The sequence below is a fragment of the Anolis sagrei genome, chromosome 1 (assembly GCF_037176765.1).
Source record: "Anolis sagrei isolate rAnoSag1 chromosome 1, rAnoSag1.mat, whole genome shotgun sequence".
Classification (NCBI taxonomy): domain Eukaryota; kingdom Metazoa; phylum Chordata; class Lepidosauria; order Squamata; family Dactyloidae; genus Anolis; species Anolis sagrei.
This window is the reverse complement of record NC_090021.1, coordinates 187,988,549-188,013,203: the sequence shown is the minus strand read 5'-3', so window position 1 is coordinate 188,013,203 and position 24,655 is coordinate 187,988,549. Positions and strand designations below refer to the sequence as shown.

Genomic DNA, 24,655 nt, shown 5'->3' with positions numbered 1-24,655 from the left:
GGCATTAGATTTGTTGGAATTGACAATTTGGGAGAGTGGGGGAGAGTGATTGCATGTCTAACAGAACATGGATATGCATGACTGTTCACAAAGAAGTTCTGCAGAGTTTTAAGTGAGTGAGTGAATAGGATGTCAGTGAGCAGATCCAGACGGGCCTTTATCCCAGGACAATCCAAGTTTTTAAGACGTGGATTTTCCTGGGGGCCTGTCCACATCCACCCCATAAAGCGCACACTTTCTGGGGTGGGTGTTCAGATATTCTCCCAGGACTAGCCCGGGAGAACAGCTGGAGGCCCTACCCCCTCTTCTGAAGCCCCCAGACCCCTTAGAAAAGTAATGAAAACTTACCTAGCCTCCATTACAGGCTTCAGCCAGCTTTCCTGGCATTATTTTCCTCCCTACTCCCCACCCTTCGCTCTCCTGGCACATCATTTCTATGTGTTGGGAGTGCTGGCCAAAGCCTATAATGGAGGCTGGGTACGTTTTCATTACTTTTCTAAGAGGTCTTGTGGCTTTGGGGGGGGGAGGTATTATCACAGTTCACTGTATTCTACAGTCCAGGACTGGAAATAGTGGGTTTATCCCGCGACTTTCAAGAATAAACCACAGTTTTCTCGGTTTGTAGTGAATTAATTCGGGACTGTCCAAAACGTTGTTTGGATAGCCCCTCCTTTATTGAGGTAGATACTGCAAAAGGTACTGTCTGGACGGGTCCAGTGTTGCAATGAAAAACTTCCATAATAACCAACTTTCCTCTAAATAAGTCAACAACTTGTGTGGGCCACTGGCATTTTTAGGCTTCACATGGTAAGCTTCCCAAAAGTTGAGAAGAGGGTGGTTGCCATAGATATGGGAGAAACATCAGGAGAGAATGCTTCTGGAACAGCAACCCAGTTTTTTGTTTTGTGTCAGGAGCGACTTGAAAAGCTGCAGGTTGCTTCTGGTGTGAGAGAAGTTGCCATCTGCAAGGATGTTCCCCAGGAACACCCGGATGTTTTACCATCCTGTGGAAGGCTTCTTTCATTTCTCCGCATGAGAAGCTAGAGCTGACAGACAGGAGCTCAATCCGCTCCCCAGATTTGAATTACTGATCTTTTGATCAGTAGTCCTGCCAGCACAAGGGTTTAACCCATTGCACCATCTGGGGCTCCACGGCAACACAGTGATTATGGTAATGAAATTCTTCGACCACACTGACTGGACCCTTCTATACAGCCCTATATTCCAGAATATCAAGGAAGGAAGTTCCATATTATTTGAGTGTAGATACAGATAACCCAGTTCAAAGCAGATATTGTGGGATTTTCTGCCTTAAAATTCTAGGATATAGGGCTATGTGGAAGGACCCCTAGTTCTTCTTTGGAGAGCCAGGGATCCTGTGGTGCAGAACTGGAGAAGAAAAGGAAGGAAGGAAAATTTCAATGGAATAAGAAGTCTGTTCTTGAAAATCAAATTAATTAGAAGTATGTTTTATTCCAATAAAAAAAGATATCTCAATTTGCCTGAAAGTACAGGATAGCCTGGAATAGTCCTGATTGTATTAATATCAGAGCAATATGCAAAAAAGCACCAAGAGTCACAAAATAAGTCCGGTAAAATGCAATACACATGCCACCACCCATGATAACCACATAGGTTTGCCTCAGATTGTATAGTGGATTTCAGTGTGTTCTGTGTGGTTAGAAACTCACATTTTCTGAAAATGCTAATCCTGTTTGCTAGCAGGTCTGCATAAGCTCAGAAAATATTTTTGCCTTGTGAATTGTGAGCTTGTATTGTGGTTTTATTTTTTGTTTGTTTTTTTACTTCAGCAAACCGTTTCTGAGGTGCTTTACTGAGAACCCAAAAGCCTGGAGAAGAGAACTGTTATTCATTTCATCTTTGTTATAGTTAGAGGTGTCTCTTCCATGCTCCCTTTGTGCTTCAACAAAGTCCCTCCTTATGTAGCATCCCTAATCCAGAATTCCAAAATTGAAAATACTCCAAAATTGTCCACCTAGGTGACAGAGATACACCTTCGCTTAATAAAAAACATTGTGTATTACATAACTTTCATGACAATATGTATAAGGTGTATATGAAACATAGGGCCCTTCCACACAGCCATATAACCCAGAATATCAAGGCAGAAACCCTTATCCCAAGAGCTTCCACAGCAATCAGGAGGGTGGCCAGATGCTGTTCCCTGTAAATGCAGAAGCAATCACCACAAAAGGCAAAAACCACAAGATTTCCATGTGCAGGAATATTGCAGTTTTGAGCTGAATATGCGGATCTTTGCATATCTGTATGTCCCTGCAATCGGAAATCACGGGATTATTTTTATCTGGGTTTGTTCCCAGGCTTTAGATGTTTGTTTCTGATTGGTCGGTTTCTAAAAAGAAGGTGACACTTGAGTAGAAGGCAAAAACTTTGTTTGTGTGCCAAAAACTTCATGAAACGTCTGGAGGGTACAGTTTCTCTCACCAGGACAAAGAACTGCATTTTTGTAGTGATTCGCTGCAGTGATTCTCCTCATATCTGCATCTTGAGGTTTCCAGTAGAACTCCTGCAGCGTCCATCTTGGGAGCCTCTAAATCTCACAATAGAGCATCAAGTCTGGACGACAGAGGCAGAAATCCCAGGACCAACAGGTCTGTATGTGGACCTCTTCTGAAGTCCTGGGATTTTTTTGCCCCTGTTTAAAATGCATAATTTACTGCTGTCTGGAAGCACCCTGAGTCCAGACTGCCATATATCCCAGTTCAAAGCAGATCATGTGGGATTTTATTCAGCTGTGTGGAAGGGGCCATAGATAAGTTTCATGTTTTGACTTGGGTCCTTTCTCCAAGATATCTCAGTATTAACATTAAGGTAAATACAAGCATTCCAAAATCTTGGTGGGGGGCAGGACCATCCTGAAATCAAACACATGTCTGATAAAAAATACTCAACCTTTGGATAAGAGATACTCTGATTTTTATTGTAAAATACTATATCCTTAGTGCAAGTGGGAATGTAGAATGTATAAAATGCTGCTGCTTGTTTTCATAATGGTCCCTTCAGTCCCTCATCATTATCTTGCCTCCTTAACCAGTATTTTGTAACCACTGAGCATGCTCACATCTCACTGGATTTGGGTTATTTTTCTTTTTAAAATGTGCTTAACAGTCAAAAATTGATCCTGCATTCTCACATCGCTATTGATTCATATTGGAGTCTTTACTTATGCCACCTATTTGCCAATGGGGAGAAAACACCCACTTTTTAAAATAAAGTGGTCACTGCACTGTTTCTTTGATCCTGGTCTGACTTCATTTTATCCTTAAATGGATATTATAAGGATGGTGAACCATTTGACATTAACTTAAAAACATGCTGGCTGTGTAGGGAAAACAATCTCTGCTGAGATTTAGTTTTAGCTCAGCTTGCTGGCTTCCTCATCACATCTCACTTTTAGGAGGCGACTGAAATATTGTGCATTTTGTGTGTGTTCCCTACTTTGCATAAAAAGTCTTGCACAAAATTAGCACCTTTTCCTTTGTGAAACTATATACACATTTTTGTGGTGAAAAAACTCGTTTTCCCATTTACCACATGGCTCTTAAGTTCAGAAGTGGAACGGTGGTGCTATAAGGTTCTGATGTCATTATTAAACTGTCATTACATCCTCATGTAACTGAGTTTTGCAACATAGTGGTTTACTGGTAATCTTATTCTCATTCAGTTGCTATCACCTCAGCATAGCAATATGATGTCAATGTGCTATCTGTGTTCTCAAAGATTAATATATATGTCGACATTCCTTGCTTAAGCAAATACTAAGAACTTCAAGGGATTGCCAAAAGTCGATAGGAGACTTGGACATACATACATGCACATAAGTATTGATGTATGTTTTTCTTCTTTAAAGGCTACCCAGAAGGGCAGAAGTGTGGAAAAACCTGTTTAGAAGAAAGAGACAATCAGTGGCTGGGGGTGAGCTTGTCAAGGCAGCCAGGAGAAGATGGGTCTATTGTTGTAAGTATACTTCTGTCATAAATTCTACAAATAAAACTATATGGCAAGAGAGGGCAGGTTATAAATAAAGTACTACTACTATTATTACTATTATTAATTCAGTGCTAGACCAGAATGGAATGGTTTTCAGTTGTCGAAGGAGTTAGACAAAGCTGCATTTTATTGCTCTATTTATTTAACTTGCATGCTGAACAAGTTTCTTCCAAACTCTTGAACATCTGAGTATGTTCTTTCATCGCTTTAGTTATTTCCCCTTCCAAACTCCTTCTCGAAATTACAGAACAGTACTCCACATTACTTTTGTATGTGTCTGGCTGTCTGCCTCTCTGTTTTTTGACGTATTCTCCTGAAAATGCTTTCTTTATAGTATGTTAATTAACAAGCAGTGTTGAAATATGAAATATAAAAATCATATTTTTAGAATTACCTCAGTAGGACTATTTACAAAGACGTATGTCTGCCCTTTGCTTCTTCAAAATGTAAACTGGTAGAATGTGTTGAAAGACATTGACTGAGGTGATAGATTTATGTTTAGATAACATGCCCTCTCTGTTTAAGTTGAATCTGAAAATGTCATACATAAAGTACCATATATACTCGAGTATAAGCCAAGTTTTTCAGCTCTTTTCTAGGCTGAGAAAGCTCCCCTTGACTTATACTCGAGTCAAAGTAATTTATTATTTTACTCTATTATTATTATTATTATTATTATTATTATTATTATTTTACCCTTTTTATTATTATTACATTTCCATTATTTTACTCTATTATTATTATTATTATTATTTCATTTATTATTTTACTCTATTTATTATTATTATATTAATTATTTTACGCAATTATTGCTGTTATTATTACATTTCCATTATTTTACTCTCTTTATTATTACTGGAAGGATATGTAAGCACATTTACACATTTACATTGAAGACGGTTAGAATAATGGTTTGAAGGCCAAAACATCTGGGGACCCACAGGCTGAGAACTACTGCTGTATAGGATGCCTGGAAATTATCCTGGATCCTCAACTTCTAGTACAGATTATGTTGAGCTATATGGACTCCTAGTTTTACTAGAGGAAAGTTCTCCATAAGTATGTTTCCTGAACTTTAATTGTGTTTTGTTCAGGTTACCTCTGCAGTTATCACACTTATTTCCACCTCTTCTTTGCTTTTCTGTAGGCCTGTGGACATCGATGGAAAAATGTATTTTATATTTCAGAGCACAAACTTCCTAATGGTGTTTGCTACGTGATACCAGCCAATTTCCGGACATTGTTGAGTCAAAGAATATGTCCATGCTATAAAGGTAGGTGTATGTGCTACATTTCAGTGGGGGAGAGTCAGACTCTGGACTCTTTCTTTTAGAGCTTTTTCATAGGAGCCATAATTACTATGAACAGTTAGCAGTTTAAACAAAAAATGAAGCTTAATAGCTGATGGAAGATTGATTTTACAACTCTTTGTCTTATTGCAACTGTGGATTTATAGCTACACTACAATAATCTTCTTGGTTTTCTTGATATGTTCCAAAATTAGAGTGTTTGATTTATTGGGATAATTTAGAGTTTTATCAAAGCAAATGTGTAGTGACATTACATTTTGAACAGAATGCCTCTCAATGCCTTTGTTCTTTTGATTTTACTGGGTGGAATATTTTCTTGTTGTCTACGTAATCCCGACATTTCTGCCAAAACAGCTGAAAATAATTTTTGATACTATTCAGGAAGGATTATTGTTTTTAGTTGCTTGGTTTCTCCCCCAATGCATAGCAATTTTCCTTTGTATTTTTGTGTGTGCAAATATTCAGATTACGTGAGACGATATGGAGAAAAATATGGATCATGCCAAGCTGGAATATCAACATTTTATACAAAGGTGTGTAAGCTAAAAATATCGCTGTCAACTTGTGTGTCACAAGAATTAGGTAAACTGTTTGCATATTCCATTTCTTAGTTGCATTTCTGTCTTCCTCTTCTTCCACTAAACTCAAAGGAGTAGGCATGGCTTTCCTCCCCACCTGCCACTTATCCTGGTAGGTTCATTTCAGGAAAAGAGGGGGAGATTCATATTCAGAGGGCATATTCAGTCTGACTATTTAGTGTGAAGGAACTGTTAATCAGATTCATGGTTGGTATATCATGCATGGAACGGATCTGGATTAATGCACCCCAAAGCTACTTGATGCAGTCTTAAACCACATTAATTGAAGTTATGGGTTGCTCCAGATTCTCCCCCAGAATCTAGACTTTGGGACTATTGAGTCAGTTCTAATAGCCCCTGTTTATGTGGTCACTCCATGTTCCCTGGGTTTGGGTCTTGGTCACATGGGATGGCACTTACTATACTTTCCTTTCCCCTGTTTACCTCATCATGGAGGTCAGCAGGTGCGACATGGGTCATGCCAGTTGTTTGTTGGTTAGAATAATGCTGAAGTGACGAAGCCGTTGGAGAAGCGAGGGGGGAGGATGGGATAATTCCTTCTCTCCCATTGCTTTGTCCCACAGGTGCCAAATAACCAACATGAGCTATGTTGCACTTGCTCGCTGTGATGATAAAGACAACAGGAGGGACAATAAGAACAGTCTGGTGTTACTGAACAGTCAGCATTGGTGGCAATCTAAACCATCCTGAGGCCAATACTGTGTTTTACCACACTGGTTTGGTCATAGGATAAGTTACCAGTGTATAAATGCCCAGAAATAGAGGACTTCTGTGCATTGTCTGTATAGCCATATCAAGTGACAGGTTGCTTCTGAATATTGATTGATTGATTTACCCTATTTATACCCCACCTTTCTAAAACTTGTAGGAGACTCACGGTGGCTTACATCTGTAGGCAACAATTCAATGCTATGTAAACATACATACATAATAAGAGAAACATATATATTAAAACAATAATTTAAAACATATCAAACCTTAAAACATTTATTTAAATCATGTTTTAATAAGACTTACCATTGTCCATTGACTTCCAGTCCTTTTCACAGGGTACACTGGGTGAAACTAGCTTATCCATACACTAACCTAAGTCAGAGAATACTCTGAAGTTTGAGCAGAAATCTGGAACAGCTCATCACTTTGGGAACAATGTGGATCTTGGGTTGTTGTAGGTTTTTTCAGGCTATATGGCCATGTTCTAGAGGCATTCTCTCCTGACGTTTCACCTGCATCTATGGCAAGCATCCTCAGAGTTAGTGTGGATCTTCTTCTCCCTAGCTGCCCAGTGCCTCTGCCATTGACAGTACAGGGTGCCTCCAGTAACCAGGAGGATTCCCAGTGCTCAGTTGCTGTTTAGCAAGGGCAATGGTGACAGGGAAGGTAAAGTGATGGTCTAGTCAGACCAAATTGGTTTTGGCCTGGCTGGACCATGTAGATTCCACTTCACTGCCAACACAGGTTGTGCATGGAGTTTGTGGATGCCTTCAAGGGCAGTCTGGGATATTTCTGCTTCAGATTCATTCTGTAAGAATAGAATAGAATAACTTTTTTGTCGTTGTACATTATACAATGAAATTAAATGCCATCCCCTGGCTTAGAGAGCGTCTCTATCCCAGAGTCACACAGTGAAGAAGGATATGACCCTGAATTTCTCATGGATATCACCCTCATCTGTACATCATACTTTCTAGTGTGTGCTGTATGCAGCACTCTGGTGATTGCTGGTCCCATCAATGCATCTTGGAATTGCAAGGATACTGAACTGGATGGATCAATTTGTCTCACTCTTACAAAATACCGCCATGCTTCAAAAGAAGTGGTATAAAAGACTATTTGCATGGATTTTCATATAGGACAATCAATATTTTCAGGCTGATGTTCCAAAGGTAATATATTTTACAACAGGCAAACTCATTGCAGCAAGGTTTTTTTTTACCATATATTATGGACCGTATATATATTTTAACATAGAGTTATCTTCTCCATCATGAAAATACATAAATATTTTAAAAGAACATAAGGTTTTATTGTCTGTTTCAGAATAACCTTCTCAAAGTAGTAATAAAAGTAATTGTACTCCATTGGGTGTTGTAAAGACCAATCTACTTTACTGAGAACCTTTCCTTTTTGCTATAAGAATAATGAGCCCTAGAACATTATGCAAAGGAGGGCAGGTTTGTTGTTGCTTTTAAACCTTGTGGCCTGCTTGGGATTCTCTGTTGACATAATCTTTAGCAGCAGAAGTGCTAAACATATTAAACATTTGCAATACATTTCGCTTCACTGTGCTACTGAATGATATAGCCATCAAATAAGCTTGGCTACGGTGAGAGACTTTAAAGCAGACAGAGCAGGAATAAATATGACTCATTCTGATTATCTTTAAGAACTTAAGACTTAAAGCCTTTTGTTTTCTTCCAGGATTTAATTATTATGGGCGCTCCCGGATCAGATTATTGGACTGGATCTATCTTTGTATACAATAAAACAGCAAATATCTATCTTTCATATGTGGATGATAGTCAAGTAAAGTCTGGGAGTTATCTGGGTAACTGAAATATTTTATCAATCTGTTTTTGTGTAAATCTTCATTTGCTGGGGATTTACTTCTCTTTAGTTTTTAGTAAAATTAATATCATTAGTGGCCCTAAATAGCAAGTGGTGATACATGTTCTTATCCAAATTCCTGAAAGACAGACAGAATACTGCATTCCAGTCTATATTGAGAAATGAAGGATAAATATATGAGCCTAATACTTTTTGTTGGATTTATCTTGGCATTCCTAATGGTTAGGCAGCTAGTTCTTATTTTACAATTGGAAAAACAACTAAAACAGAAAAAAAATCAAAATGACTTTCAATGCAAAAGAGATTGAGCAATGTTTTCTTCTCAGTTGATGAAAAGATTAGCTTCCCATAATAAGAAGCCACATCCATCAATCAGTAATCATACGTTGGCATATCTTGTGAGTTTACTTTGAAAGGATGTAGATAATCTATGGCAATGTGGCAAAAGCATGTGCTGGGTTTTGTATGAACATAATCAGTTTTTGCTTTTTTCTTCTGGAAGTCATCGTATTCTCAAATTGTTGAAATATTAATCCCTTTAATTTAATCCCTTCAACTTTGGTCTATTTACATAGGCCATAAACCTGAAGTGAGTGAGTGCCTACTCTTATGATGAGCCAGGCCACTTAACAAGGTTCTGCCCCATGTTAGGTCAAATAAGGAATTGCTCCAGAATTTCCCCAAAGCTCTGGGACAGCCCTATATTATGGGGCAATTTGAACAGTTGGTCGTTCTGATTTGGAACCAGTCCTTTTGTTCCCACAGGCCAGTGCCATCATCACACTTTCCCCATGCTCTGTGCTGTGGGGAAACAGGGAAACATCCTCCTATGCATGAAAGAAGCCTCCCACAGGATGGTAACACATCCGGGCATCCCCTGGGCAACATCTCTGCAGATGGCCAATTCTCTCACACCAGAAGCAACTTGAAGTTGTCTCAAGTTGCTTCTGACATGAGAAAGAAACTTACTTGGGACATTTTGTGTCACTGTAGCAGTAGCCGTGGAGTTCTAAAGAGCTAGTGGCCATTTCTCAGTGTTTTTGCTGATGTCATCAAAGATGCCTGCAAGATTTGGAGAAGGAGAAATGATCATTTCCTTCCTTTCCCCCTTCCCCTCTCTGAGTCACATGGACACTTTTGATAACATCAGCCAAGTGATGGCTAGAAGCTCTGTGGCCACTTCTGCAGTGAAGAAAATAAAATGACAAAGGTAAGGTTGGCCAGTCAGCAAGATTGAACCATGTTCAGCCCCACTGGACAATTTGGACTCCATCCAGCTGCTGCAGTGGAATGGAAGTGGACAGTGTGGCCATCCCTGTTTTGTACTACTGCTCTTCAGGACTGTTCACACAATAAGCTTATTTAAATGCTTTCTTTGTTGGAGACTGGTCAGAAGATTGCTTTTGAGATAATCCAATACACATTGCATTTATTTATGTGTTTTATGGACAGGATATGCTGTTGGAGCTGGTCACTTCCTGTCTCCGAGTAGTACAGAAGTAATTGGAGGTGCACCCCAGCAGGAGCAGACTGGTAAAGTAAGAATTAATTCCTCTTCCCTTTACAGTAGAGGTGGTAGAATATCCAAATATTTGAGTGCAAGAAAAACTGTATAATCTCTGGTATATTTTCCCAAAATGTTTTTCTAGGTCAGGACTTTTCATGTCTAAATGCTGTCTATTTCTATGACTGCACAGTTGAGCTGGGAGGTGAGCAGTTGCACTTAAAACCATATTTTGTCAGATGGCATTTGTAACCTGCTGGGTTATACCCTGCACTGTTATACTAAGTAAATATGGAGACAGGTTACATCTACACTGTGCTATAATTCCATAGTCTTGAGCCATGACAGTTAAACTGATGTCAAACTGCTTTAATTCATAGAATCATAGAGTTGGAAGAGACCACATGGGCCATCTAGTCCAACCTCCTGCCATACAGGAAAAGCACAATCAAAGCACAAATTCTTCAATGTTAATGCCCTCACAGTTAATCAGTGGAAATACAATGCCAGGAATACATTACTATAATATCTAAACTATTCAAATGCAAAACAGGGAATGTAGTATATAATATTTACAATTGTAGACCAGGCCATTGCCAAATACAGGATACTTAACAGAGTAAAGATGATCTTGCCTTCTTCCGCTGTTGGTTAACTTCTTTATGGCATATATGTTTTAATTTTTGGAAGGTGCATAATTCAATTAAACTCCTGTTCTCTCTTTTTTTTAGGCATATATTTTTAAAATTCAACCAAGACGACTCTCCATTCTGACAGAATTAAAGGGCAAAAAGGTAATATTTCCATACTGATGGTCTGAGATTGTTATTTGCAGTGTAATACCATGATGCCTCTGTTATTAAAGCTGTCTCTTTTGTGTGTGAACAGCTTGGTTCTTACTTTGGATCAACAGTCTGTGCTGTGGATCTCAATGGAGATGGCCTCTCGGACTTACTTGTTGGTGCACCAACATATAGCAAAGTCAGAGAAGAAGGAAGGGCTTACGTTTACATTAATTCCGGTGCTGTAAGTGTTTCTTTAGTTTAACATAAGGGCAGTGTGGGTTGATTCAGAGGGATGAGTGGTGCCCCATTCATAAGACCTGCTTTTTGCAAATGGTTGTGTATTAATAGGTGAATTTTGTTTGAGATTTTTTTTTGACATGAAGATGAGGTAGTGAGGGACAGCTTTTGCTAACAAATTCCAATGCATTCATATGCTGTCATGCATTTGCAGTTCTGCACGTTTGGTGCCCATCATAAAGGGTAATTTAGGTAAAGACAAAGAGTTATAGAGCATCAACTCAGGTTATGAATACACATTTTCACTTTACAATTCTGTTTTACGTGTAAGGATCAGTAAACTGAAACATCTTCCTATTGGGTGGTATTATTATTATCCGGTAATATAATATAATAATATTGAATTATATTATAATATATACATATGAGAGCTTTTATGCATTTTCTATGAATTTCTGTATTATAAAACTTTTTTTCTTTGCAAAAATATTATGTAAAAGAATTGGTGCAAAAGTGTTGGTTTTGGGACTAAAAACCATCTGGTTTTGTGCAAACAAAATGCCTACATATATCTTTCTTATCAAGGGCAAGAATAATTGTAATTATTTTTTTAGCCCTTACCTGTGCTAAAAAGAGGTAATATGGTAAAGATCTAGGGTGGGGGAATATGAAATGTCCGGGGGGTGGGGGAGAACTCTTGTCTGCTTGAGGCAAATGTGAATGTTGCCCTTTGCCCTCTTGATTAGCATTGAATGTCTTTGCAGCTTCAAAGCCTGGCTCCTTCCTGCCTGGGGAATCCTTTGTTGGGAGGTGTTAGCTAGCCCTGATTGTTTCACATCTGGAATTCCTCTATTTTCTTAGTGTTATTCTTTATTTACTTCAAAAGTTCATTAATCTGTTCAAAAATTCAAATGTTCATTAATCTGATGTTTACAGAACAATTGAAATGTGATATGGCTCTAAAAAATGAGTAGAAAAAAGATGGGTGACTAGGTATAGTTTATAATGTAAATGATGGATCAGTTATTGTCAATGGAGACATATGAACATGTGCTTAATTCTTTTGTGTTGAACACTCTTTTATTTCAAAGTCTGTAGCATTGGAACAGGCACATTCTTATTTTCCTCTTGGAGCAGCAAGTGTGCCCACTGTGTGCCATTTCCCCTTCTTGAAGTCTATTGATCACTAGTGAATATGAACTGTTTTTCTGCTAAAGTGTTACAAGCTGTTCCTGATGTAACTGTCTCAATACTCCTGCATTTGCTGTCCTGATACAAAATTATTATTTTCCTTCAGGGAGCAAAGATGACAGAGCTGGAGACAGCACTAGTTGGGAGCGATTTGTATGCGGCGCGGTTTGGAGAGTCCATTGCCAATTTAGGAGACATAGATAATGACGGCTTTGAAGGTAATGACAGATGCCTTTGAGAAATATGTAGCAATGGCAAAGAGAAGGGAAAGGTGGGTCAATTTTTGAGGTCTCTAAATATGGGTATTCTGAAACAACCAGTGCTGAGTGGGATATGTAACCATTTTGATCAAACAGCATTTTAATAATCTAATTAATCAGCTTTGCACTCATGGCTAATAGCCGCAATTGGTCCATTTTACCTGGGATTTATTTTTCCTGACTGACAGCAGAATTATGAGTTTCAAGAACAGAATTAGACCTATTGTTAGGCAAAGAGAGAGTGATACTTTATGAAGTAGGTTGGTGGGGAGGAGCATTAAAGGGGCCAACACAGTTGTGTTTATGGGACAGATGGCCTGCTAGACCAATGGAAGATGTCGCTCACCAGAGCTGAAATTAGATTAGTCTTTGTATGGGGGTTTGTGTACCATTTTGCATTTTATCTTGGGTAGCAAAATAAAATACATATGTTGGTTCAACCTCTCTTATTCATGAGATCCAGAGAGAATAAGAATAAGAGAGAAAGATATTACATGACATTTATTTATTGATGTAAATAAATAAACATGACATAATAGATTGCTATTTGCTAGTATTTTCATTCTTTCAGTGGATGCAGAAACCAACATTTAGGTAAAGGTAAAGGTTTTCCCCTGACATTAAGTCCAGTCGTGTCTGACTCTGGGGTGTGGTGCTCATCTCCATTTCTAAGCCAAAGAGCTGCCGTTGTCCATAGATGTCCAAGGTCATCTGGCCAGCATGACAGCATGGAGCACTATTACCTTCCTGCAGTACCTGTTGATCTACTCACATTTGAATGTTTTCGAACTGCTAAGTTGGCAGAAGCTGGGGCTGACAGCGGGAGCTCACACTGCTCCCCGGATTCGAATCTATGACCTTTTGGTCAACAAGTTCAGCAACTCAGTGTTTTAACCCACTGTGCCACCAGAGGCTCCTTAAGGTAGAGATTGAAATATCTTTTGATTTTTTTAAAACCCTGATGTACTTAGGAGCAATATATCCCAGTGTTCCTTTTCTTTGGATCATTTATCTTAGCTGTTCAAACAACTATTTTTGTGCTACAGGTAATAGTGAGAGTAGTTATTCCTCTGTCTCTCAACTCCATATGGGAATAAAACTACCCAAGGATATAAAATAGATTAGTTTCTTTAAAACCAGTTTCTTTCATTTCCCTTTTAATGCCCTGCCTATTAAAACAAAACAAAACAAAGTGATTAGAGCTTTTAAAGAATTAAACCAATAGCACCTTTAAGTATCCTCATTCATACCGCTGGGAGAAAAGCAATGTACCGCAGTGTTCCTTGTTTCCATAGCTGAACTTTTGTTCACTGTACCTTTTGCCATGCTTCTCTGCAGTATTTATACATCACAGTGTGTTTCTGTTTGATCATAAAAATAGATTGTGCTGGAAGAACTGGAAGTATGGTTTGTGATTTTTGGAAGTATATTGCTAACCAATAGTAGCCACTTCTTCCAAGAGATCATGGTGACTTTTGATCAAGACAGACCTCTTCTTGTTTAACCTGTCAGAGACTGAATTACAGATACTAGCCAGTGGTTTTCATTAATCTCTAATTAGGGCTTACTCAAATGAAACATGGATATACCCAATTCTACTTGGTTCCCTGGTGGTGCAGTGGGTTAAACTGCTGAGATGCTGAACTTGCTGACTGAAAGTTGGTGGCTTGAATTTGGAGAGCAGGATGAGCTCCCGTTGTTTGCCCCAGCTTCTGCTAACCTAGCAGTTTGAAAACATGCAAATTTGACTAGATCAATAGGTCCTGCTTCTGTGGGAAGGTAACGGTGCTCTGTGCAGTCATGCTGGCCACATGACCTAGGAGGTCTCTATGGACAACACCGGCTCTTTGACTTAGAAATAGAGATGAGCACCTCCCCCCAGAGTTGGGCACAACTAGACATAATGTCAGGGAAAACCTTTACCTTTACCCTACTCGAGGAAGCTAGCTAGATTATCTGTGGGCAATAGCTTAGATATTCTTGGAATATTTCAGAGAGAAAGACAATGCTCCTTGAATTGTTTCTGAAGGCATATGTGGGATTTTCCCATGTTTGGATGCATTTCTAAAGGTATAGTGTACCCATGATACTGACTGGGATACATAAGACTGAGAGGCTGTTAATCCTATTGTTTCATAGGATTGTTGCAAAAACAAACATAGCTGATCCTCTGACAGAGCATCAACATCCATTAATAATTCATTTGAATCTTGAGATATGATGACCTGATAGTGATTGATAAAAGTGGCAGAAGTAAACACGCTGATGTGAGATCATCCTTATTTCAGTTTCTAAAAGAAAACATTGGAAACACCTATATGTATGTTACTGTGTAGTTAATGCTCTTCAATTTACCACTTGAGTGTTATTTTGTTTTATTTACAGATGTAGCCATTGGGGCTCCACAGGAGAATGACTTAGAAGGGGCAATTTACATATATAATGGCAGGAAAAATGGAATATCACCAGTCTTTTCCCAGGTTTGTGCTCTTAAGATGTGATTCTGAGTTTAATAAATATTTGGTTTTCATAAGTAATAGGACATGAACCACAGTAGCAGATGTTTCACTTTACACTGGACTAGTGCTGGGCTGAATCCAATTGAAGAAGAGAGTTCAGCACCATGGATAGCTCTTAAGCATCAAACTAAAACTCCCAAGTAGAGTTACTGTCCAACTGACATGGAAGCCACCAGTTGTCACTAAGGATAGTGACAACTTCACCTTTCTGCCCCCAAGGCATAAAATTTAGGAATTCATTTAGCAACCAGTCTATCAGAGAAGACACCATTCAGATTGGAAGAAAGTGGACAGAATTCACTACATCCTTCCCTTTCACTTACTGAGAAAGACAGCTTGCATTATTTCACCAAGAGTATTAAGTAGAGATAGCATGATGTAGTGGTTGACTTACTCTGGAGACTTGGGTTCAAATCCCTGCTGGGCTCTGGAAACCCACTGGGTGACCTAAAGCATGTCACTCTCTCGGCCTCAAGAGGAGGGATTACCACAAATTCTGCAAAGAAAATGTGATAGGATCACTGTAGGGTTGCCACAAGTCAGAAATGACATGAAGGCATACAGCAACAATAAGTAGATCCTAAGTAGACAAAAATATGTCAAATAGCATGGAAGAATAGTGTAAAATTAATCCTAGGGAGCCTGCAGTGATGCAGTGGATTAAGCCGCTGAGCTGTTGAACTTGCTAACTGAAAGGTCAGCTGTTCAAATCCAGGGAGCGGGGTTTGCTCCCACTGTTAGCCCCATCTTCTGCCAACCTAACATTTCGAAAACATGCAAATGTGAGTAGATCAATAGGTACCACTCCAGCCAGAAGGTAATGGCACTCTATGCAGTCATGCCGGCCACATGACCTCAAAGACGTCTATGGACAACTTCGGCTTAGAAATGGAGATGAGCACCACCCCCCAGAGTTGGACATGACTAGACTTAACGTCAAGGGGAATCCTTTACCTTTTAAGCCTGAGGCTTCAGGAGCTAGCCTAACTGCAAAAAAGTAGTTGTTTGTATCAATTATCAAACTACTCAGCAGGACAAAACTACAGGAAAGCACAGCAAGTATAAGTTTGCTTGAAAAATTATCGGATCTGGATTATTCTCACACTTTACAAAAGATCATGGAATACAACTTCTTGGAGTTGTTAAGTATCTTGGTCAGTACTGGTGAGAAAACAGAGCACCATCATTTAAAATGGAAGCTGGAATGTAAAAATGGAATAATGCATTAGGAAAGCTGATTTAGATAATTTCTTAATTGTTTATCAAATACTTTTTAGTAGTTCTTTTTAAAAAGGGTAGTTTCCTCTTAGAAAGATAAATTGTGTATTTTTTTAAAAAAATATGTTTCAATGTTTTAGAGAATACAAGGACATCAAATCAGCAATTCTTTACGCATGTTTGGGCAATCCATTTCTGGAAAAATTGATGTGGACAGCAATGGGTATTCAGGTAGGTTAATGGGTATTTGGGTGAGGAAATGTTGCTTCACTTTTGTTTCTTTAAAGCAATGCCCTAAATCCAATGGTTAGTCCCAATCACAGTTGATTTAATGAGAGCTTGATAGGCCAACACTTAAATTGATTTAATGGGTCTACTGTAATGGGCCTAACAAATAAAACAAGGCCAAATGCCATTATTTCTTATCCTCTCCCCCCCTGAAATATAGATCCAAGACAGGATACAGATTATTAAAATGGAACCAATATGAATGATCAGAAACTGTTCGAGGGCTTTTAAAAGAATAGATTAAAATGCTTTATGTATAAGGACATTTGCAGTGCAATCTGTACAAATCTGTGTATATGCTAGTTTTCTTACTACATGTAAGAAAACTTGAAAAAATATGTTTCTGATTTGAAAGTCTTATTCCTGTTTAATTGTGCAGCACTTACTTTGAAAGTAGTTGTTATACTCCAGAAACTTTGTTTTTTGTTTTTGTCTGCCACAAACTGTTGAATTGATTGAGACTCTGTGAGATATTCATTGAAAAACTATAGCAAAATATGCTGCAGGATGTCCCCAAAAACAAAGTTTTTGCAGTTTAATAAACTTGTTACATTTTTTTTATTATGGAACTTATTTAAAATGGCATTTTAACCTAGGAACAAAAATTGTATTACATAGTGTTATACACTGTAGAATTAATGCGGTTTGACGCCACTTTAACTGCCATAGCTCAATGCTGTGAAATCCGGTAATTTGTGATTTGATGAGGAATATTCCTTTCTTGAAGTTTGTCTTATTTTTAGGAGGCATGCCCTCTTTTTAAATTTTGGATTGGAAATTTATTTCTCATGATACATATTCCTGTTTTAAAATATATTCCTTTCATGTTGAATGGAATATCATCAGAATTCCTGGGGAACCTATGAAGCAGCTTAGCCATGATATTGCCAATTGCAGTAGATTATTTGGCACAAGGCGTGACAACCGCAGAGCTACGTCTGAATGAATGTGCTAATGATAGATGTGCTGTAATGTATCTCCATATCCCCTCTAATTAATAATGTGCAAATAGTGATTTAATATAGTCCAGAGGTGAATATGCAATAAGGGGATTGTGTCTGAGAGATGATTTCTGGCGCCTAATGATCGTCATCAATCTGTGGACTTTTTTCTCTCTCTACAGATGTTGCAGTTGGTGCTTTTCTATCAGATTCTGCAGTGTTGCTGAGGTGAGTTGAATACTTTCCAGTGCTTAGGGACAACTGGACATAATGGTAAATTATGAGCTGCAATTAAATACATTTGCAATGTACCATCAACCTCATAAGGCTCTTTATTAAGTTATTCATTAAATTTTGGGTTTCTGTACACCAGTGACATATTTAATACGTTTGAGGGCACTTAAGTGTGTCACTGCGAAATTATCCAAGCAGGAAATAGTTCTGAAAACATGTGCCAAAGACAGTCATGAGGAATGTTAATAAAAAAAAAATTAGCTAGTCAAAATTAAAATATAGGCATCTTTGAAATTTAGCTTCAGTAGAAGGAAAACACAAGTAATCCCAATTTTAGAAGTGCTGTTCTTGTTCCTTTGAAATCTATACTTTTCTAATTTGGATGCTTACACAAGAAAAAGCAGGAAATTTCATTGTAGGCACTCAGGGAGCAATAGTCTCATGGCAGTATAAAATTTAAAAACTACATTAAACAAATTTATATTTACTTAGGGGTGAATTGTAAGTACCATGAGTAAAACATATGTGTGTGAATCATCCGTTTTAATAGGCATTTATTTGACAGATTTATATATATATATATATTAGGGGTCATGGACTATAAAGTTCAGTGTGGAGAGGAGAAAGAATATGTGTTGGTGTTGTTGATAATTGCTGTCAATTTGTAGTGGCAGTATGAATGATAGACCTCCAAATCACCCCATCCTCAAGAGCCTTGCTCAGGTCATGCAGACTAAAGGTGCATCTATATTGTAGAATTAGGGCAGTTTGATACCACTTGAACTGCCATGGCTCACTACTATGGAATAATGGAGTTGTGGTTTGCTGAGGCACCAGCACTTTGGCAGGGGAGATTCACCCTCATGATTACATACTAGAGTTAAGCCATAGCAGTTAGAATGGTGTCAAACTTCATTAATTCTACAGTGTAGATGTACCCAGGTCTGGGGCTTCCATGATTGGATCTATCCATCTTAGATGAGTCTTCCTCTTCTTCCTGAGATGAGTCTTCCTCTTTTCCTACTGCCATCCACTTTATCAAGTATGATTGTCTATGCTATTGAATTGTATCTTCTCATGATATGATCCAAATTATGAAAGTCTCAGTTGAGTCATCTTGGCTTCTAGGGCACTCAACCATCTCTTACTAAATTTGCCTCTACACTGAAATCTCAGAGACCCTCCCTTGATGTCCCCAGGCTTGCTGCTTTGCACTTTCATTACAAAAGGTCTACATTAAATGCATGAGCACAAGCATTTACAAATGTTATATATTTTATGTATAACCAGGGTTCCCCATGGGTGGTTGCAGTGAATGTTGAGATTTATAACACACCAAAGTTAGAGCTTAGAGGCAGAGTTATTGTCCATCCAGAAATTAGCCCAATTTGTTATAGTTATTATTTCAGAAAACAACATTGCCCCACAAATTTCCATAATCCTATAAAATGTTCATCCAGTAATGCCACTTGTATAAAGCTCAGATAGATTTATAACTTGTACATTAATTGATTAGTTCTGTGACCCATACATTTAGTCACAAAAATTGCTTTCTCCTGTTCTTGCTGGTATTAATGTCTCTGTTTGTTTCTGTTTTCATACCTGCCACACCCAACACAGCTATTAGTAGTTGTAAACATGGGCAGCAATGAGATTTTCTTACTGTAACTAAGTGCCACTCAGCAGGAATTGGGGATTTTCTTAGCGGGTTCTGTCTTAGGAAAGAGAAGGATCAAATCTCTTTGATGTACTGTGTTCTTGTTCTGGATTTGGCCCCTGTGTTTCCTTTTCAGTTTTAGAAGAGCCAGATAGAAATGCATGCTACATGTTTAATGTCATTTGTCAAAATGTCCAGGTAAATCATTTAGTCATGGTGTCTAACTGATTTGTCTAATAATTTCAACAATTCAGTACATAAACACTGAATGGTAAGGAGGCATCTTCTGATTACTTTGCTCTCTCTCTCTTTTTTTAAAGGACAAGAGCAGTAGTTATTGTTGAAGCATCATTGCAGCACCCTGACTCTGTAAATCGGACTAAGCTGGATTGTGTTTTAAATGGACAGCCAGCTGTATGTGTGAATCTGAATCTTTGTTTTAACTATAGTGGCCGAACCGTTCCAGGTTATATTGGTAAGCTGCTTAAGAAGTGCTTTGACATCCTTCCTCCACTCTCTGCTGATTGAATGTATGTGTTAATATCTGTTCAAAAGTGACTTCCTGTACATCATTAAATGGAAGTTATGGTTACTTCTTCCATTGAAGCCACTAGGTACTTATCATGATTTAGGACAAAGATAGGAGATTATTCAAGATTTTAAAAGCATATTTTGAGCTTCTGTATGATTTCACTCTTGCCACTAAAGTGAATGCGGATGATAATTCATTTTGCGGTGTTGGCTATCGTTGTGTAAGTACTGCCTGCAATATATAAGATCCAGAAGTTATTTAAACTGTGTTATGTGTTTGATTTGTTGTTCTTTCACATCTTGGTCCATGGGAAGAGATGGGAGAGAAATAAATGTTCGTCTTGTTGTTGCCAGGAGTTGTGAGACTCAAGTCTCAGGAATTCAGTACCATAATTGAAAGTACACATTTGATCTTTAAAGATTTAAAATAGAGTGTCAAATGGGTATTCCAAAGATCTATTCCAAAGATCTGAAGAAAGTACTGTGAGATTTGCACTGATTTGTAAAATGAAATGATGGAATGATGTCTTGACGGCATCCACCATTGTGAAAAGATGTTTGGTGTAGTAGTTCAGCATCAGTTGACAACAAAACATGGTGTGGAGTTACTTTACAAATCCTCCCACTTTTATTGTGTTCTCTTTCCACCCTTTAATCCTTGCAGTATTGCTCTATAATCTCAGCCTGGATGGAGGTAGAAGACCGGATACAGCAGCAAGGTTCTACTTTTCCTCTAATGGAACTTCGGAGACAACTTCTGGAAGCATCAAGATTTACAACAGTAACAACATTACTTGTACAATGTTCCAAGCATTCATGAGGGTAATGGGCTTTCTCGCTTAAAGCAAAGTTTCTGGGATGAAATAGTGACTATAATTGAGATATTGACAACATGAGCTGTATATCCCTCCTTAAATGAGAAGTTCCTTCTGGATGTCTACATCCTGTCCAGGGACAGCTGGTCCTTAACATGGGGTAAACTGGTTTAAAAGGCAAAAGGTCCCTAAGACCAAGAGTAAATCAATTATATAATTGCTATAATGTATATTATGTCTTTGCTTAATTGCTACAACATTCAATATATAGGCATCTAGTACAAGTTATACAACCTAAAATTATTTTTCTTATGTGGTATAAACAAATTCTTACAGCAAAATGTATAGCTGTTTTAAGGTTCTTTTGAAAATAAATTTGTAAATAACAATGCACAGTTTGTGAACCTTTTTACAAGTCTCTTAATCCAGAGCTTCTTAATGTAGGAAAAGTTTGTCCACCTCAACACACAGTTTATCAGTCCTTTTTCAAAATCCACAGTTTGTCAACCACAACTAGTGATAGTAGGTTTTGAAAAAACATAAATAAATAAACCTGTAGATCAGAATTAAAAGCCTGCCTCCATCTAGGAGTAGGCTCTTGATGTGTCCAATAATTTGCTCTTCACATTTACAGTAAGTTGCAACTTCAGTTACTTCCTATAAGATTGAGTTTCCTTTGTGTGCATCAGGAGTGGGAGGCATGTGGCCCTCTAGATATTGCCAGACTTTTAGCATCTATCACTGCTTGCTGATGTACATTTAATTTAAATAAGAACCAGAATTCGCTACATGTTGCCCTATTGATGTATATTTTCACTTCATCTAATGTAATTAACTCGTCTGTTTTCCAATTTTCATAGAAAGATGTCAGGGATATCCTGGCTCCTATACATGTTGAAGCTACCTATCGCCTTGGGAGCCATGTCTTAAAGGGGGAAAGTACAGATGAACTCCCACCACTCCAACCAGTTCTTCAACAACGAAAAGATGATGATATTATACGCAGCAAAGTAAGACGGTGATTGATAGATAGATAGATAGATAGATAGATAGATAGATAGATAGATAGATAGATTTGGTAGCAAATAAACTACTTATATCCAAAGCACACTTTGGATATGCATAGGCTGAGGATCCTTTGTCCAGAATTCCAAAATATAAAAGACTCCAAAATCTGGAATTATCCACATGTGTGGCTCTGATAGTGTAGCCCTTTGATTTATGATGGTTCAATGTACACAAACTTCTTCCCATGCACAATATTATTGAAAGCATTGTTTAAAATTACCTTCAGGCTTTGTATATAGGGTGTATATGAAACATAAATGATTCCTTTTATTAGGCCGGGGTCCCATCTCCAAGAGATCTGATTATGTACAAATATGGAACTACAGTCTTCCAAAATGTGAAATCCAAAACACTTTTGATTCCAAGCATTTTGGATAAGGGATACTTTGGATAAGTGCCTGTTTTTCAGGTTAATGCTGAAATTTGTTTGTATTAATTTTTTTTTAAATGAACAAAAACTAAATACTTGCTCAGCCCTACTCAGGTTATACTTTAGATAGGATATGTTAAAAATGTCAGCTGTGGAGCCTGTAAAAAGGATACAGGACCAAAAGAGTGATTTATAATATCACTTAGGAAGCCTAGATATAATTTATTGCATAAGGGTGAATATCTGAATGCAACCCTCTGCTACTTGCATCCTTTTCTGGATCTTTTTTTTTTTTTTTTGTATTTTTCTAGCAAATATGTTTGCTTCTGATACTATCTGTATTTCACTAAAGAGACTGGAAGAATAATGGTAAAGAACATAACTAAAGTCCTTCAAATTAATAATTGTCAACCCCAAATAAAGGAAAAGATTTGTTTCTCCATCTCATGAAGTTGCTTCAAAAATCAGCAGAAATAAAGTTCAGTGTTTGTGATAGTTTCCAAGTGGCAAAGCAGCTTGGTAACCCTTACTAACTTTTCTCTAGTAGTCACTGTATTAAATAGATGTTAGGCCTGGGCGGTTTCGTTCGTTAATTTTGTAATTCGTTAAATATTCGTTAATTTTAGCAATTACAAAACGATTACAAAACTTATTTTTAAACCCGGAAGTGTTTTTAAATATCGAAACGGCATGCGCCAAAAAATTTTGTATTTCCGTCCATTTCGGAAATACGTAAGATGGCCTGGCTAGATGCTTGCTGGGAGCTCTCCTCTCTCTCCTCTCCTTAGCCAGTCAGAGGCAGAGCCTGAAAGAGGAGGAGGAGGAGGAGAGGGCGGGGAAGGCGCCGGCTGAGCAAGCGAGCGAGAGGGCGAGCGACCCTCAGCGGGAAGGTGGCCCGTCCCTCCTTCCTCACCTTTGCGGTGGGTGTGCTTCATTCTCCCAATTCCTTAGCGGAGGGCTGTGCTTCGTTCTCCCAATTCCTTAGCGGAGGGCTGGGCTAGATGGCCTTTGGGGAGCCCTTCTCCCAATTTCACATTGCTTCGGAGGAGCCGGGCCCAACTCGGCGGCAGCGCTTGAGGGCCCGCCAGAGTGAGTGCCTGCCTTCCCTCCTTAATAATAATTTCCCCTCCCTATTCTACTAAATTAATAATTAAATTAAAAAATATTGAAAAAATATTGGAAAAAAAGGGCGCCATCTTTACAAAATGTTTTGTAAATATTAACGAAATTTCGTAAATACCGAACTTTTTTAAGGGAAATTTTTGTAATTATTTTAAATATCGAAACAAAAAAAAAACCCCAAATACAAATCAATTTTAGAAACAAATTTTTGCGTTTTTACCCAGGCCTAATAGATGTATTCTATTAGAACCTAGGTGAACTTTAAGCAAAGTGAGGTGTATTTGCTTAAAGCAGTGGTTCTCAAACTGTGGTCCGTGGACCACCAGTAGTCCGCAAGAACTAAAATATGGTCCGTGGCCTCACTGTTGTATCATTGCAACAAGAGTGACTGGTCTTGTGAAATCCTCTTATAGTGCTGAGGCTTATTAAATATGGTTTGCTGTGGGCAAGCAGATGGTGACTACTGAATGGCACATGTTCTGTATCAGAAACTAGAGCTGATGTGGTCTACCCAAAGCAATTTTCTGAATTGGCACCCTAAATAACCAAACTGAATATTTTTGCTCAACTTTAGACCAAAAACTGATTTGTAACTCTTTTGGTACTAATATTGGGGAGTGGTCCCTGGTCAAAAAATGGCTGGGAACCACTGGCTTAAAGCAATCAATGTTTAGTGTCATGGAAAAGCAGTAAAGGGGGCAAAGTGGAATAGAACCTCAGACTTGGTTATTGATCATCCTTTCCAGCTCCTGGTAACATTTCTTAGGTAATCAATATCCAATAAAACCAGCCTTCCAGATCCACAGATTCTGCGCCCATGGATGCAATCATCCATGGCTTGAAAAATATATTTTTAAAAATCCAAAAGTAAGTGTGTAACCCTTAGAGGTGTAAATTTTGGTAAATTTCCTTCTAATGGTCAAAAACAAATAATAAAACAATTTTAATCCCTTCTGAGAGAAAAACCCTTGAGAACTGAGCAATTTTTTAAGGGTGAGTCACAGTTTGGAATTTATTGAACACAAAAATCCACTTGTGGGCTTTTTTTGTGAGAAAATGTTTTCTGAACAGAAAAGTTTGTGTTTTTTCCCCATTAAAAACATTTGTTCTTCATGGAACACATGTTTCTATCCAGAAAATGCATTTTTCTGCACAATCTCCACTTCTTTTTCTATTGCAAGGGTTATCTGCTTTCAAGGATATTGCTTTTTCCATCTGGGATTCAAATTGTTATTAATATTCTTTGTATCCCAAATAGCCCTAAATTTTAGTGTTTTACAATATTTGTCTTGATCTACATATATAGTGTATAGCACCATGTAGTGTTAAGAGTATTTTTGAAGCATTTTAGGGACCACATAGAAAGAACCTTTTGTTGTTGCAAGTAGAATGTACTAGAATTTAAT

General features: G+C 38.1%; 1 protein-coding gene across 1 annotated transcript in view; it reads left to right on the top strand.

Moving 5' to 3' along the window:
* ITGA4 (integrin subunit alpha 4) overlaps window positions 1-24,655 on the top strand; it is a 53,757-nt gene that overhangs the window by 9,130 nt on the left and 19,972 nt on the right. The window contains exons 3-16 of the mRNA XM_060779997.2: window positions 3,893-3,999; window positions 5,180-5,306; window positions 5,808-5,875; window positions 8,363-8,489; window positions 9,962-10,047; window positions 10,745-10,807; window positions 10,902-11,039; window positions 12,333-12,444; window positions 14,872-14,966; window positions 16,364-16,454; window positions 17,635-17,680; window positions 19,664-19,818; window positions 20,539-20,696; window positions 21,550-21,699. Coding sequence (XP_060635980.2) covers window positions 3,893-3,999; window positions 5,180-5,306; window positions 5,808-5,875; window positions 8,363-8,489; window positions 9,962-10,047; window positions 10,745-10,807; window positions 10,902-11,039; window positions 12,333-12,444; window positions 14,872-14,966; window positions 16,364-16,454; window positions 17,635-17,680; window positions 19,664-19,818; window positions 20,539-20,696; window positions 21,550-21,699 — 1,523 coding nt within the window. The remainder of the gene's footprint in view (window positions 1-3,892; window positions 4,000-5,179; window positions 5,307-5,807; window positions 5,876-8,362; window positions 8,490-9,961; window positions 10,048-10,744; window positions 10,808-10,901; window positions 11,040-12,332; window positions 12,445-14,871; window positions 14,967-16,363; window positions 16,455-17,634; window positions 17,681-19,663; window positions 19,819-20,538; window positions 20,697-21,549; window positions 21,700-24,655) is intronic.